This window comes from Pituophis catenifer, unplaced genomic scaffold (assembly GCF_029215685.1).
Source record: "Pituophis catenifer annectens isolate HBS135680 unplaced genomic scaffold, rPitCat1.0.hap2 SCAF_14, whole genome shotgun sequence".
Classification (NCBI taxonomy): Eukaryota; Metazoa; Chordata; class Lepidosauria; order Squamata; family Colubridae; genus Pituophis; species Pituophis catenifer.
In genome coordinates this window covers 2,440,263-2,455,501 of record NW_027256894.1, presented here as the reverse complement: position 1 = coordinate 2,455,501, position 15,239 = coordinate 2,440,263, and the positions used below count along the sequence as shown (strand labels likewise).

Genomic DNA, 15,239 nt, shown 5'->3' with positions numbered 1-15,239 from the left:
AAAAGAAGGGGCAAGCGGGTGACTAGGCGATTGGGTGGGCATGGCCGGGGGTGGGGGGCAGGGATTTTTGCTACCGGTTCTCCGAACCACCTGCCACCATCGCTACCGGATCAGGCGATCCGGTCCGAATCGGGAGCATTTCACCCCTGCTTTGCAGCAGCCCCATGGTCACATGATCAAAATTCAGATGCCTGGCAACAGGTTCATATTTATGACGGTCGCAGTGTCCCAGGGACACGTGATCCCCTTTTGCGACCTTCTGGCAAGCAAAGTCTATGAGGAAGCCAGAGTTACTTAACAACTGGGTTACTAACTTAGCAACTGCAATTACTGCAAGTTCAAATCTTACCAGGCTCAAGGTTGACTCAGCCTTCCATCCTTTCTAAGGTAGGTAAAATGAGGACCCAGATTGTGGGGGCAATAAGCTGACTTCGTATAAATATACAAAAAGGATGAAGGCTATTGCTTAGTGCATTGTAAGCCACCCTGAGTCTCTGGAGAAGGGCGGCATATAAATCAAATTAAAAAAAAAAAAAAAAACTGCCCTTATCAACTGTTCACTTAACACTAAACAACTGTGGCAAGGAAGGTCCAAAACTCACTTAACAAATGTCTCACTTAACAACAGCTCAATAGTGGTTTTAAGTTGGGGACTACCTGTAATACACTTCTGGCTAGGTGTCTTGTTCTTCCTTATATTTGTGTTCGTTACTCTAAATGTTTTTCCCCAATTCTTCTTTATTGATCTCAATGATAAGAAAGGTATCAGAAAGGTATCTGTGGAAATTCTCAGTCATCCAGGTCATGGTTATCCCAAAGGTGCTTTTTTCAAGAGGCAACTGGACTTTCTGGTAAATTGTGAAATTAATCTAATTCTTTCATTGAGGAGGTGGAACTGCGCTTTCTGCAGGATGTTTTCTGCCCTGTGTTCCTTCACTGTTGGGGATGAGTCTGTCCTGCCTGTGTCTCAAACTGAAACGCAAACGGTTCCTGTAGTCTGCAATTTTTCTGGAAATCTGTTTGTATTCCCGCACCATTTGAAGGGTGTTCATTCCAAAGTCTATTGCTCACCAAAAAGTCCAGTTGCCTCTTGAAAAAAAGCACCTTTGGCACTTCAGAAAGATGGAATTCAGAATCAATATCATCATCCTATATTTTGGTCGAATATTCTAATCACTGGAAACCAACTGCATCTACTCCAGTGTTTCTCAACCTTGGTAGCTTGAAGATGGGTGGACTTCAACTCCCAGAATCCCCAGGCCAGCCTTCTGGGAGTTGAAGTCCACCCATCTTCAAGCTTCCAAAGTTGAAAAATACTGATCTACTTGGTCAATAATGATCAGCTGTCATATGGGACAAAAGCAGCAAATGTAAAAGGGCTTGAGGAAAATGCCCATTTGTCAACACAGTACCAAGAATTACCCCTTTTAAGCTGTAGATGTAGACTTTTCCTCTCTCTCGCCCTTCACTGAAATACATGGGAGCTCCAACCAGCAGAATGTCTGTCATGCCGTTCCCATCAACATCTGCTGAACTGATTTCACTTCCAAAGTAGGCACCGATCTGAAAAAGGATACGAAAAATATATACAGAATGAAAACTACAGAGCTGTGTATTTTTGTATTTGTATATGCTTCTGAGAAATTAATGGCATCTGTAATGATACTACTGGAATGAAAGGCATTTCTCAGAGGAAACCATCCATCATCTCCTTGTCTAGACGTTGCTTCTGGAATACACTTCAGAGAGAGAATTACACTTTGATCCTGGAAGATTAAGGATCATATTAACTGCTATTCTCAGTTGCTTTCCATTGATTGATTGTCTTACTGAAAGTCCATGGCAAAAAATGATTAACTTAGTTTGAAAGAATTGAAGCCTATTTACATCAAGTAAATAGTATTCTGTGGATTCCTGATGAATGCCAAGATTTGCATTCTTTTATAGACAGAAATGTGTCTGTATAATAGGCGATTCAGCATTGCTTATTCATTCCATTTGGCCACTTCCGTCATTCTTGAAGTAGAAAAATTCAAAATCAACTTCTTAAAGGAGACAATTATTCTTATAATTTATAACCTGTCTAGGCATTTCTTCAGCAAATTATATCAGACCCATAGACAAATGGCCTTGAAAGGATAAAGTGAAAAAACAGAAGGGTCGATCCTGAATCCTGAGTGCTGTTTTATTTTGGAATTGCTGTGGGGAAAATACCAGCTTGAAGACAATAATTTTACTGTTATTATTATATGGCCATAGTTATCAATTAAGCAAACTAAGTATGTGCTTAGGTGTCCAAGGGCACCACAGAGTTTTTTCCCCCTCTAGCTACAATAGTCCTTAAGGGACGCAGTGGCTCAGTGGCTAAAATGCTGAGCTTGTTGATCAGAAGGTCAGCAGTTCAGAAGTTCAAATCCCTAGTGCCGCGTAAGGGGTTGAACTCCCATTACTTGTCCCAGCTTCTGCCATCCTAGCAGTTCGAAAGCATGTTAAAATGCAAGTAGAAAAATAGGGACCACCTTTGGTGGGGAGGTAACAGCGTTCCGTGCGCCTTTGGCGTTGAGTCATGCCGGCCATATGACCACGGGGACGTCTTCGGACAGCGCTGGCTCTTGGGCTTAGAAATGGAGATGAGCCCCTAAATCCGGAAACGATTAGCATGTATGTGCAAGGGAACCTTTACCTTTACAAGTAATCCTTATCTTGTTTAACAGTTCATTTAGTGACTGTTCAAAGTTACAGTGGCACTGAAAGAAGTGACTTCTGACCGCTTTTCACACTTACGACCATTGTAGCATCCCCATGGTCATGCGTTCAAAATTCAGATGCTTGGCAACTGACTCATATTTATGACGGTTGCAATGTCCCGGGGTCATGTGATTATCTTTTCCGACCTTCTGGCAAGCAAAGTCAACTGGTGAGCCAGATTCACTCAACAACCTAATTTAATAACTGCAGTGATTCACTTAACAACGGTGGCAAGGAAGGCTGTAAAATGGGGCAAAGTTCATTTAACAAATATTTCGCTTAGCAACATAAATCTTGGGCTCAGTTGTGGTCCTAAGTCGAGAATGACCTGTATTATGCCCTTAACTTTTTAATGGCCACACTCCTTAATTTTATAAATTGTTCTTATCTGCTACATTCAACTTTAATATGCATTGGGGTAAAGAAACCATTTTCTTTGACATAGTAATGATTAAAGTTTCAACGTTTGGCTTGAAGTTTTCATCAGATATCATATTTATTCCTCCTGGGAGTCTTGCTTCTGTCAAAGGGCACCATTGCTGGACTCTTCTTAGGCATCAGCTGGCTTTAATCCAGCCCTGTGCCACTGCCTCCTTCTTTGCCAGCCACATAGCTTCCTAAAGCAATGCCCAGACATATACCCTTTACCTGCTCTCCGGTCAGTGACTGGTGGATGGTGAGGCTTCGATTTGTGTGCATTGTGAAAACAATCACTTTTCCAGTATGGTTGAATCGAGGGGCTCCTGCTACATAAATCCTGTTGAGTCTTGTGGACACCACCGAAGTGACAGTGTAGCCTACAAACACATAAACATACAAGAGATCATGCGGAGGGAGTCCCTAACAGCAACATATTTCCATGGCCAAAACTGATCATCATCACTGTCATAATCACGTTTGGAGTCCTTTTCTACAATATTGTACAGCCTTTCTTACTTTCTGACAACCTGCAACACAATTTAAATCCAGGATGGCCTTCGTTTACAGTTGTTTTATTGGTTTGATTCATTTATATAATCTCTTCTTAATCTATTGTGTTTTTAGATTACCACACTGGATTATCCACAGGCACTGTTAAAATATCAACATGGAAGTAGTGACCATGTAACTGAAACCCTCCTCCCCTTTTCTGCAAATCACCCATATGGCACATGCCAAAAAGAAGTGGGACTTTGAATGTACCATCTTGGTTTTTACCCCCTGCCCTGTGAATGTGCTCCTTTCACGTCTAGAGACTCATGGGGATGTCAGCCCTGGAGGCCATCTTTTTTTTTTTTTTTTTGGATCTTCAGGGCTGCCACACTTAGTCTGTGGAAAACTGGGAGAGGGGTTTGCATGGAGTTGGTAGAAATATTTAGCCATCACAACATTCTTTTCTCTGAGAGTCAAGGACGTTCAGCCTGCACCTGGAGTGACGTGACTGGGAGGCATCTCCAGTTGGGACGGGGGATTGATTGGACCATGTGATGGACATGTGGGTGCAGGGGAAGGGACTGTGACTTTCCTTTGGGTGGGGAAAACCCGGGAGCTTTCAGATTCAGGTTTTCCCAGATGTGCCAATATGACATCTCTAATAAAATGGAACCTTGAGGAACTGCTGGCCTTGGAGTCTTCATTGGTTGGGTGTGTTACTTGGAACCCTGACAGGAGATTTACATTTAAAACAAATAGATATAAAAAATACGATTACGAACAATATAATATGCAATGACTTCATTAATAATCATTCATTTATAATGAAAATGTAACTCCTTTGTCTCCTTCTTCATCCCAATGACCAGGTCTTGATCCCTCTAGGCTTTTCTGACCATCCATCTAACTGTCTTCTTAAAGGTTGGAAGCAAGGTGCCCTCTGCATCCCCAGAGGATGATTATTTCAGATGGTTGGCACCAGAACTGAAAAATGGGGTGGGGGTGGGAGGTTGGCTCTTTTGTGACTATCATGGGGGAGGCAATCCCACCATTCCTAACCTACTGGAAAGGGTAGAACTACTTTGTAGCAGACCTGCAGGTACCTGGGCACCAACCTGGGTCAGGCTGTTTAGGTTCAAAGCATCTCCTTGAGATGGATCCAGAAATCTGATGACTGGTGCAGAGCCTGCAGCACCATTATATACGTTTAGTGGCTCTCACTTGCCAACTGCACCTTCTGGGTCATCTTCAAAGCCAGCCACAGAGAGAGCATATTGCAGTCATCTATACAAGAGTAACAAGCATTTTCTCACTCTTGCCAGGGCCCTCTTCTCTAGGTGCACTGGCCCAAGTTAAGCAAAGATCCTCCTGGCCACAGTCGTCCTGCAGCCCATCTAGCTGTAACTGTGTCTCCCGGCTGACCCTCAACTCAGAGAGCTGTCCCTTCTGGGAGACTCCTGTCCCATCTAGAGTTCCTCCCAGAGGGGTTGGAGTTCCAGGCAGCTTCTGGACCAAGAAAAACATCTCTGTTTTCATGCCATTCAGCTTCTGCTTTTTTCTCCTTGTCTGCATCCCAATAGGCTCCTTTCTATAGATCCCATCAGTTTCTCTCTTATCTGGAATTCAGCAACAAATTGCTGGTTTTCTACTTTTCTCCATTTAAAATAATATTTTAAATACATACAACATGAAGTATCATTTAATTGTATTTTTGTGGCTGTATAATTTGGGAACTGAATGGGGAAAGGTGGTATATAAACTCCAGCATTTCATGTCCGAACTGCAGCTTTGGTTAAGCTTTGCTGGTACTGATCCAGAAGCTTGCGTGGTCTACATGAGAAACTGGTGGCATTCCAGACATTGTTCTTACCAAGATAGGCCCCATGATTTTTCAGTTCATCTGGAAACTCTTGAAGGTAGGATTCTCGATGAGGAACAACTTTGCCACTGCTGGTCTCCTTGAGGACGGCACCATTCCAGTCATAGGCACCAACAGCTCCAAGCAGAATCCCATCCTATTCATGGAATTAAAAAAAGCGGAGGGATAATGAAAGTAGACGGCTCAGGTCCATTATCTGTTGGTGTGTTCAAGAAAGCTGGAAAATGCCCGCCTGAAACCCTGCAGGGTTCCTGCATATCAACAGACTGGACAAGATTGAACTTTAGTCTGACTTGGCAATAGGCAGCTCCCTCTGTCCCCAGGATCCTAGCTACCCTCAGAAATTTGTTAGATTTTTATATCCCCCAAGGCTACGAAATACAGAGACTTTCAGGGCTTTGTGTTCCGTCGGTCCACAAGATGAACATAGAATCATAGAGCTGGAAATGACCTCAAAGTTATTCTAGTCCAACCCCTGCTCACATTTTTGGACATTTGAATTCATCCTCTTTGTTTTGGGAGAAGAGGCAGACAGCCACTTCCTTGGAGGACAGTATTTTGGCATGACTACTGAAGAACCCCTCCCCATTTTCCTTAGAGAAAGCCTTGCCCATATATGCGGCCACATGAGGTAAAGAATCCTAAATTGGTAGAAGGTACTTTACCATGTCAGACTGCAGGACACACTGAGATACCACAAGAATTGTCTAAAAATCATGATGGGGTTGTGATGGTGAAAAAGTTCTGCCTGATTTTTATGTGCAGATGGATCTTTTCTTGTACCATCACCTTGAATTTTTGACCACTTGTGGATGAGACAAATGTAACGTTTCCACAAATCAAAAAGTCATCCAGGAGAAGGACCGTTGGTACCGTAGCCTCTTCTGCCAATCTGCATTTGCAACTCATTTGAAAAAAAACGAGAGATATACTCAAACTGGGGATTTCCCATCAATAGTTGACATGGTCCTTCAACATCATCTTTCCTCACGGTGGTTCCTGCACAGAAAAGGTCCCCAACCTTCCCTGATCCTCAGATGACTTCTGGGAGGAGCCTGCTAGCCATTATCCCTTGATTACCCATCCTTATCAGAAATAATACCAAAACTAGTTCTCCTTTGTCTGACTTATTTTGGGTCAGTCATTTCCTGAAGAATTGAGCACTTAGTTAACAAAAAATTAACTAAATGTTAATTAACAAATTAAATTATTAATGAAACAGGCCTGGTAGCTCAGCAGACTAAAAGCATTGTGATTAACACCAGCTGTCTGCAAGTTTTTGAACTACAGTTACAAAAGGTGTCAATTTTCAAAAAGTTTTGGAAATGCTCAAGAAAGTCTCTTCCAAGTCAGCAAGTGTAATATTCCTTATTCCTTTCAAAGCCGAAGAGCCAGCGCTATCCGAAGACGTCTCCGTGGTCATGTGGCCGGCATGACTAAACGCCAAAGGCGCATGGAACTATCAATTAGGACCAAACAAACGAACGAACAAAAAAACCCTAGCAACCTGCTCTTCATGAAAATAATGAAGTAAATCATATTGATTACTTCTTTAGCCAAATAGGAAACTGCTAACTACCACTCAAACAATCCTATGTTTCATATTAAGTGGTGGGCAAAATTTCCACATCTGGCAAAGAGTACAGGGAAATACTCCATATCATGCACAATATAGTTACATCAGCATAACACTTAACTTTGCATTCACACAACATGCTAAGGTTGATTAGTTTCAACTTAGTTGATGTCGATTACCATCTTGTACAAACCCAGAATCTTTTTAGGTCTATCTCTGTTAAATATCTGGTGTGTTATGAAATCCCACTCCCCCAGTTGCTAAGTGAATTGTATGGCACAAACACAGTCTTTGCCTTAGTTGAATTCATTGATTTTTTCCTATTTCTGCCAGTAGGACTGAAGGAGGTTTAGAATCACCAACAATACCACCAGTTTGCTCATGGTATAAATGGAAGTGGCAAGTCCTCACCTGTAATTTTAAAAAGTCAATCATTTAATTAACCAAACAATTGCTTAGGGCTGGTTTTAAGTAGAATTTGGATACTGCGCTAGGCATTCTACCAGAAACAAATCTAGCCCAGAAATGCCAAAGAATGTTTTGCTCTTAATTTTTGTCAACAAATGTGCAAGAAATAAATGAACTGGCCACTTCTTAGGTTTTATTTTCCATGAAGAACACAGTAAAAATAGTTCAGATTTTCTGCCTATCTACTTGGAGGCTTTTTGAACATTGCATGAAGAAGCAGTTGTCTGAAAGCACAACCAGATTAATTGTTGTGCTTCCAGTTTATCGTAGACAGAGACGTCCAGGTATCTTCTACCTGATACAGGCTTTTGTTGGATCCATATATCACAAACCAAAAGCTTTTTAGGCTCAGTTATATCTATTGCATGCCAAACTCACATGAATCATGAGATAAAATGAAAAAAAAAGTCAATTATTCACTTACTTCCACAATATGGGATGAAAATCCAGTCTGGGACATTTCCAGGCCAAAGGATACTTCATTTTTGTTGGTGCCTAAAAGACCAAAAACGAGATACTTAAAAATAACCAACGAAAGAAAGAAAAATAGGTTTACTATCTGCCATTACTGCTGTGTGATGAAATTCAATACAAACTTTACACAGGCCAGTAGGAAGATTTGTGAGTGTGGGCTCAGAAAATAAAAGTAGAGAAAATCCTATCCATCTGTTTAAAAGTCTAAAGCTGAAAGTTGGAATCAATGGGCATGTAAATTACCGCATCCCACTTTGGCTATAAGTTCAGGCATAAAAATGCTGCATTGCATGTGAAATTAGCCCTTCTGCGACCCCATCATTCATCCCAGTGATAGGCTAATGTCCACAGCAGAAATGATGAGGACATAAACCAGTGTTTCTCAACCATAGCAAGGTGAAGATGTCTGGATTTGCTGGCTGGGGAATTCTGGGAGTTGAAGTCCAGACATCTTCACCTTGCCAAGATTGAGAAAGAGTGACATAAACACGTGCAAGAAATTTGAGTGCAGACTGGAGTTCTTGGCAGTTTTTGAGTTAGCATCCACATTTAGAAATGAATCACAGAGATGAGTCCCTTACTTATAGCAGACTCCTGCGGTTTTAAGGAATCTACTAAGCATTTAGAGATCTACTGAGAGTGACGGTCATAACTCAGTCACTGTAAGCACTGTCTTTCAAAAGTGCTGAAATAGGGCTGAACTGTAACAAAAAAAACCCAAAAAGTACTTTGCACATGATTGAGATTTAGTAGCCTGCTCAAAATTCAGGAAATTCAAGAGTACTGTTTAAAAACAACTTTAGTTAGATAATGTAGTGAGAAATGCCAGGGCCAAAGATTCTCCTTCTGACATCCATGGAAGTCACATCTGACTGCTATTTGCAGGCCCTCATGTAGCCAGGAAACAGGAGTCAGCCTTTTCCTCCTTCACACACAGCCCGAGGCAAATGCTTAAAGCACTGGGCTCTGACTGAGGAGGACTAACAAATTCAGTCACCATAACAACTTCCCAATCAATTCAGAATACAGGCAGTTTGGTTGAAGGGATAAACAAGGCTAGAAGCCAGGAAACCATGATTGCTGGTTCTACCTTAGGCACAAAGCCAGTCCCTCTCTCTCAGCCATAGAACGCATGCAATGGCAAACCACTTCTGAAATCTTGCCCAGAAAATGATTTTAGATAAAGACTTGTCCAGGCAGTCTCCAGGAGTCAAGATCGAAGGCATGCATGCGCACACGCACGCACGCACACACACACACACACACACACACACTGAAATATGAGTTGCAGAATGGGACGCCTGGCTCTTTGAGAAGAAGATTCCCACATGGAACTTCATACCAAACTCCTGTGCACCATATTCAAAGTTCCTCATGCTGTAGGATGGAAAAGTGAGCCTCCTACGCCGTCCTTGAACCTCTCGGAAGCTGCTCACCTTCTAAGCTGAAGATCCTCTCTCCAAGAGCATCCACAATATCTTTAAGGGCAGCCTCGTCACTGACATTAAAGAAATGCTTTTCATCCGGGTCACTCGCTATATATTTGATTTCTTTCAAAAAGGCTGCTGGGTTGATCCCTCTTCTGTTGTAATAACCAAGGACCTGGAGTGGCAAGAAAAAGCATTATTCCACAGAATTATAGTCATGGTGGAAGTATTTACAAGAGAGACAGTTTGGTGTAGTGGTTAGGGTGCTTGGCTAGAAACTGGGAAACTGGGAGTTTTAGTCTTGCCTCAGGCACAAAGCCAGCTGTGTGACCTTGGGCCAGTCACCCCCTCTCAGCTGATGGCAAATTACTTTTGAATCCTGCCAAGAAAACTGCAGGGACATGTCCAGACAATCGCCAGGAGTTACCTCTCACTCAAAGGTACCAAATAAAAAATAAAAAAATTGAGCCTATCTTCTAAAGTGTTGGCTATTCCCCCCCCCGCCCACCTCAGCTTAGTGTCATTTGCAAATTTGATGAGTTACCCTTCTATTCTCTCATCTAGATCATTTATGAAGATGTTGAGTACTGGGCCCAAGACCAAACCCTGAGGGATCCTACTGCATGCTTCCCTCCATGTAGATGTAGTTCTATTGAGCACTATACATTGAGTGTGATTGGTCAGCCAGTCACCAAATAATCTGGTGGGGTTACCGTCAGATCCACATTTTTCTATCTTGCCAAGAAGCAGTACTTTGTTTATTGAAGTCCAAATATATAATGTTCACATCACTTTGCTGGTCCACTAATTTAGTTGCTTGGTCAAAGAATGAAATAAAAGTTGTCTGGCCTGATCTGTTTTGGACAAACCCATGCTGGTTTCTAGTAATAGCTTTGCTAGTTTCTAGGTGCTTACAGATCCATTGCTTGATTATCTTTTCTAGGATCTTCCCAAGTATTGATGTGAGACATGTCTATACTTTCCTGAATCTGTTTTCCTCCTTTCTTTTAAAGATGGGAACCACCATCAGATATATCATAAATCTGGTCTTTTATTTTAAATCCTTATTTCCTAATCATCTCCACATGGAATTTACTTTTTTCACAGCTGCTGCACACAAAATTGACATCTTCACTGTACTATCTTCTATGGCCCTAAGATCTTCCTCCTTTTTACTTACAGGCAGCTTAGACCCGCCCAATGCCTGTAGATTGCCATAAATGCCATAAATGGGGAAAAAAAACCTATTACTTTATTCCATCTAAGATACGATAAGCACTAATTTGAAGAGAAAATGGTGATTATACCCTAAGCAAATGTAACTCAAAGAATGTCTTCCATTCATTGTTTGTCTTAATAATGCATAAGTGCACTAATTCGCCTATCGTCCCTGTGATTTCTTTTATTCTCGTTCTCCTTTTATTTGACAAATTCTAATAAATAAAATAAATAAATAAATAATACCTCTGTGGTGGTGGCGGCAGTAGCCCTTCAAATACCAGTTTCAAGGAACAACAGGGAGAGAGGGAAATGTCTGATTCTTGCTTAGAAGCTCCCAGAGGCATCTGGATGGCCTTGGCAGGAAGCAGAAAGTTGGGCTAAAATGGGCCGGTCCATTTCAGTCATGTGGGTTATCCACCAAAAACGGCAATCTATTTTAAAATGGAGGGCTTCAATCTTTTCCTAGCATGTGAACTCTGAACTCACAGCCATTTGAGTCCCTTCTGAAGATTCCAGGAAGAAAGTGTGCAGCGCCCATAAATGACTTACTGCAACGGCGTATCTGGTGACGTTGTCCTTCTCGCTGCCTTCAATGGCCTTCTCAAGATCTGGGCTGTCATGAGACTCTCCATCGGTGATCACAATCATCACCTTCTTTGCACCCTTCCGCCCCCCTTTCTGAAATGCTTCTGAGCTGAAATTCAAAGGATGCAGAAAAGATAATGAGAGAGGTGATGTTTTGCAAACTAAGCATGACTACTTTTCAAGGAGGATCTCGGTGCATTTGGGTCCATGGGCCCTGTGATTTTGGGGGGCTTTGTTTAGAAAGCAGGTGCCTCTTCCTCTGAGCACCAGCAAGAGGGAGGGAAAAGCCAAGAGTCATTGCTCTATGAACGCAGGAAGGAATGTTTTGCAACAAAATACTTTAAATGTGATTTCTATTCCCTTGGCTCATTTCCTTTAGAGCAAAAGAATATTCAGAGATAATAAAGTCCCTTTGTTTACACAAGGCTCCAAACTTTGTTTATATTAGATTCTCAATCTCTTGTTGTTCTGTGATTTGATACAAAGAAATGTGCATGTTATATGGAGAGCCTTCTCTGTGGGGGCACCTGTTATCTGGAATGAGATACGGAGGATCCCGGATTTATGCACCTTCCGCCACGCCCTCAAGACCATTTTATTCCAACAGGCTGGCCTGGCCTAACTTTCCCTTTTAAACGGTATACGAGTAATTTTAAATCTGTTTTTAAATATGGGGATGTTTTAATTCGTCTCAGGCCAAATTGTTTAATACGTTTTTATACTGTTTTAAATTTTATAATCTGTGTGTTTTATCTTTTTGGCTGTTCACCACCCTGAGTCCTTCAGGAGTAGGGCGGTATATAAATCTAATAAAATAAAATAAGTAAATAAAATAAATATTCTTTTTATACTCACCTGCCATTTTTAAGGCTACCTGAATTCTGGGGAGGGTGCAGCACAAGGTAAAACAAAGACTGAGAGAAAAAGAGAGGAATGGGGAACTTGCCTATAAGAACAGTCTGCACCTCACTTGTCCTAAAGGTGCTTTTTCAAAAGGCAACTGGACTTTTTGCTTCTCATCCAAGAGCTTCTTCAGTTCTGACTGAAGTGGACAGAACTGAAGAAACTTCTTGGATGAAAAGCAAAATGACTTCAAGGAAAGACCAAAAAAAGTCCAGTTGCCTTTTTAAAAAGCACCGTTGACCTGACTGACTTAGAAACTCCATAGACATGCCACTCCCTTGGTTCTTGCAATGTGGGGGCACTGAGAATTTACAGCGTAAAGATCACAAAGGAACCTGCTCTTGCCATGAGATGAAACAAACTATAGATTATCAAGTGAAGGACAGAATTATTATTGTTCTTTGGTTGCAACTGCTTGCAATTAGAATGCTCTATAATTTCCGGAGAAAAAATATGTTTTCATTTGTACAATATGTTAAGTAGGGGAAAGAAAGAAACTCACTGTCAGATGTAAATGCCTTATTCTCTAATGTGTAAATAATGTATATATGGAACATCAGGGGTTAACTTATTCTTTGGACTTTAATGTATTCATAATTTACCACTCCCATTCCTGGCTCCACCCCTTGTATATATAAGGAGCCATCCTCCCCATTTTCCTTGCTTCTATCTTGAATATTCAGCGAATATAGAATGCCTATTATGAATAAAGAGAGATATATTTAAATCTCTAACTTCTATTATCTTTATTGAGTCTGATCCTGAAAATATTGCAACAAGCTGGTAGCAGAGGATGGTTAATTGACTCAATAAGTAATTAAAAATGTCCAAGAAAGATAGGCCCAACACCAGGGCCTACAGCAAAGAAATAGAAACTGATCAAGAGATGATCAACGAATCCACTAATGCGATTTCGAGAGAATCCGAAGAATACACCACTGAAGAAGAAGAACTGATGAGTGAAAACAACGACCAGGAAAAAATTGAGATAGAAAATAACGAACTCAGGTCAGAGATATTAAAGATACTAAAAAGCCAAAAGAATGATGAAAGCCTCATCGCGGACCTCCAGGAGATGCTGAGGAACAGCGGAGCAGCGAGAGAGAAAAACGTCATTAAAGAAAAACCCAAAGATCAAAAAACTGTGAGTGAAATGACTACTGAGAAAATAGTTGTAAAAAAGAAAAGATGTGACCTCGCGCGAAATTTTGAACGGCAGCCATCTTGGTTTCAACGAACTTCAAAAGAGAGTGAAGCAGAGCCAATCAAAACGCTCAGTTCAAAATTTCTGGCGCGAAAAACGCTATCAGACGAAGAAAGTGAAAAAGAAGTCTCAAACTCTTCAGATGAACCAAAATCAGAAAGTGAAGACGATTTAACAAAGTCTCAAGTAAAGTCAGCAATGAAAACGCTTTTTGCTGCTTTTGGGCCAAGATTGAAAATCTCCAAGACATCAACGAAGAAGCAAGAAATCAAACCGACAACTCAAGACCTGCACGCTCCCATCCTGACTTCGAAAACGACGACACCCGAGCCCAGAGAGCCATGCCGATTCCGTCCTACACCGCAGACAGAATCGAGTGCCAGCGCACACAAGAGAAAGAGAAGAATCGTCGCCATCACCAAAGCCCCAAAAACCGAGCCAGAGACCGACTCATCTGAAGAGGAGCGGATCGAGAGAGCTGAAATGGAGAGAACCTTCCACAACGGCGCCAAAGAAGAAATGAGCAACGCGCATGTGCAAAACTACGTAGACGGCCCCGAAAGACTTGAACTGGCCAGAGAACCGCGCAGACTCGTTACAAGCATCCCAATGCCGTTCTGTAATTTCCTGCACTTGAGAGACCACGGACTGCCTCAGGTTGTAAGTAATGGACAAAATAATGTGGGGAACTTACCCAGTGACTTCCCAAAACTTAGAGTTGATGGCATTAATTTACAAGAGTGGTACCAACAGCTTCAGGTTATTTTCATGAAAGAAAATTTACTATTCTTTATAACTAGTCCTCCAAGAAGACCTTGGACTTTAAAAATAGATTGTTTACATCATAGAGCATTTTTCATAATAATTTCTAGCGTGTCTCCTGCAATGTATCATAGCATCAAACCAAACCTAACTGTATCAGAAATAATTCAATGCATGTTTAATCTATTTCACAGCGATAGCGTAGCCACAACCACAAGAATGTCTAAGGATTTCTTTTCTTCTAGAGTGAAACCAGGGGTTTCTATAAGTGAGCATTTGATAAATCTAAACAAAATAAGAGCTGAGCTGCAATTGAGGGGGGAAGTGATTTCAGATCAAACAATGAAAAGTGTTATTATCAATTCACTTGATCCATCATGGGATAGCTTTATGTCACACTTAGATACCATTAATTTGGGATATTTATCAATAGAAAGTCTATCTAACAAATTAATAGCAGAAGACAATTCAAGAAAAAATCGTTCCAGTAACCAAACAGAACACAAATCTTTTAGGAAAGTAGTCTTTCAAGATAAATATAATGAGGCCTTTAGATGCCACAATTGTGGATCCAGGGAACACAGTAGAAGAGACTGTCCCAAAGTCCCAAGGGAGAGACATAGGCCAGAATATAGGAGCAAATACAATTACAGACAATCTTCCACAGATAGACACAAATATAGAAGTCCACCAAATTACAGAGAAAGTAGAGGGGGTAGAGAAAATTCAAAAGAGAGAAAATCTGGGTCACTAAATGGGCTAAATAAACAAGACAGCACCAGAACACAACAAGATGAGAACAATAATTGGCTTATTGATTCTGGTGCAACAAATCACACCACTAACAACAAAAGTATATTAACTTCATTTACAGAAGATAAGTTTGTGATAAAGGTAGCTAATCAAGAAAAGGTTCAAGTATTAGGCAGAGGAAATGTGACCTTGCCTGGTTTAGGGAAAATAGAGGGGGTATTATTAATCCCAGAAATACCTCACAACATACTGAGTGCTATAAAACTAAGCAGAGAATCTGACATCAATATAGTTTTCTCAAAGGGGAAAGCAACTATAGAAAAGAAC

At 41.2% G+C, this 15,239-nt stretch overlaps 1 protein-coding gene across 1 annotated transcript in view; it reads right to left on the bottom strand.

Annotated features, from left to right (window-relative positions):
• The window catches only part of ITGA11 (integrin subunit alpha 11), a 131,332-nt gene that overhangs the window by 46,551 nt on the left and 69,542 nt on the right, over window positions 1-15,239 (bottom strand). Inside the window, exons 9-14 of the mRNA XM_070953806.1 lie at window positions 11,255-11,399; window positions 9,494-9,659; window positions 8,008-8,078; window positions 5,531-5,675; window positions 3,397-3,545; window positions 1,423-1,563 (exon numbers count right to left, since the gene is read on the bottom strand). Coding sequence (XP_070809907.1) covers window positions 1,423-1,563; window positions 3,397-3,545; window positions 5,531-5,675; window positions 8,008-8,078; window positions 9,494-9,659; window positions 11,255-11,399 — 817 coding nt within the window. The remainder of the gene's footprint in view (window positions 1-1,422; window positions 1,564-3,396; window positions 3,546-5,530; window positions 5,676-8,007; window positions 8,079-9,493; window positions 9,660-11,254; window positions 11,400-15,239) is intronic.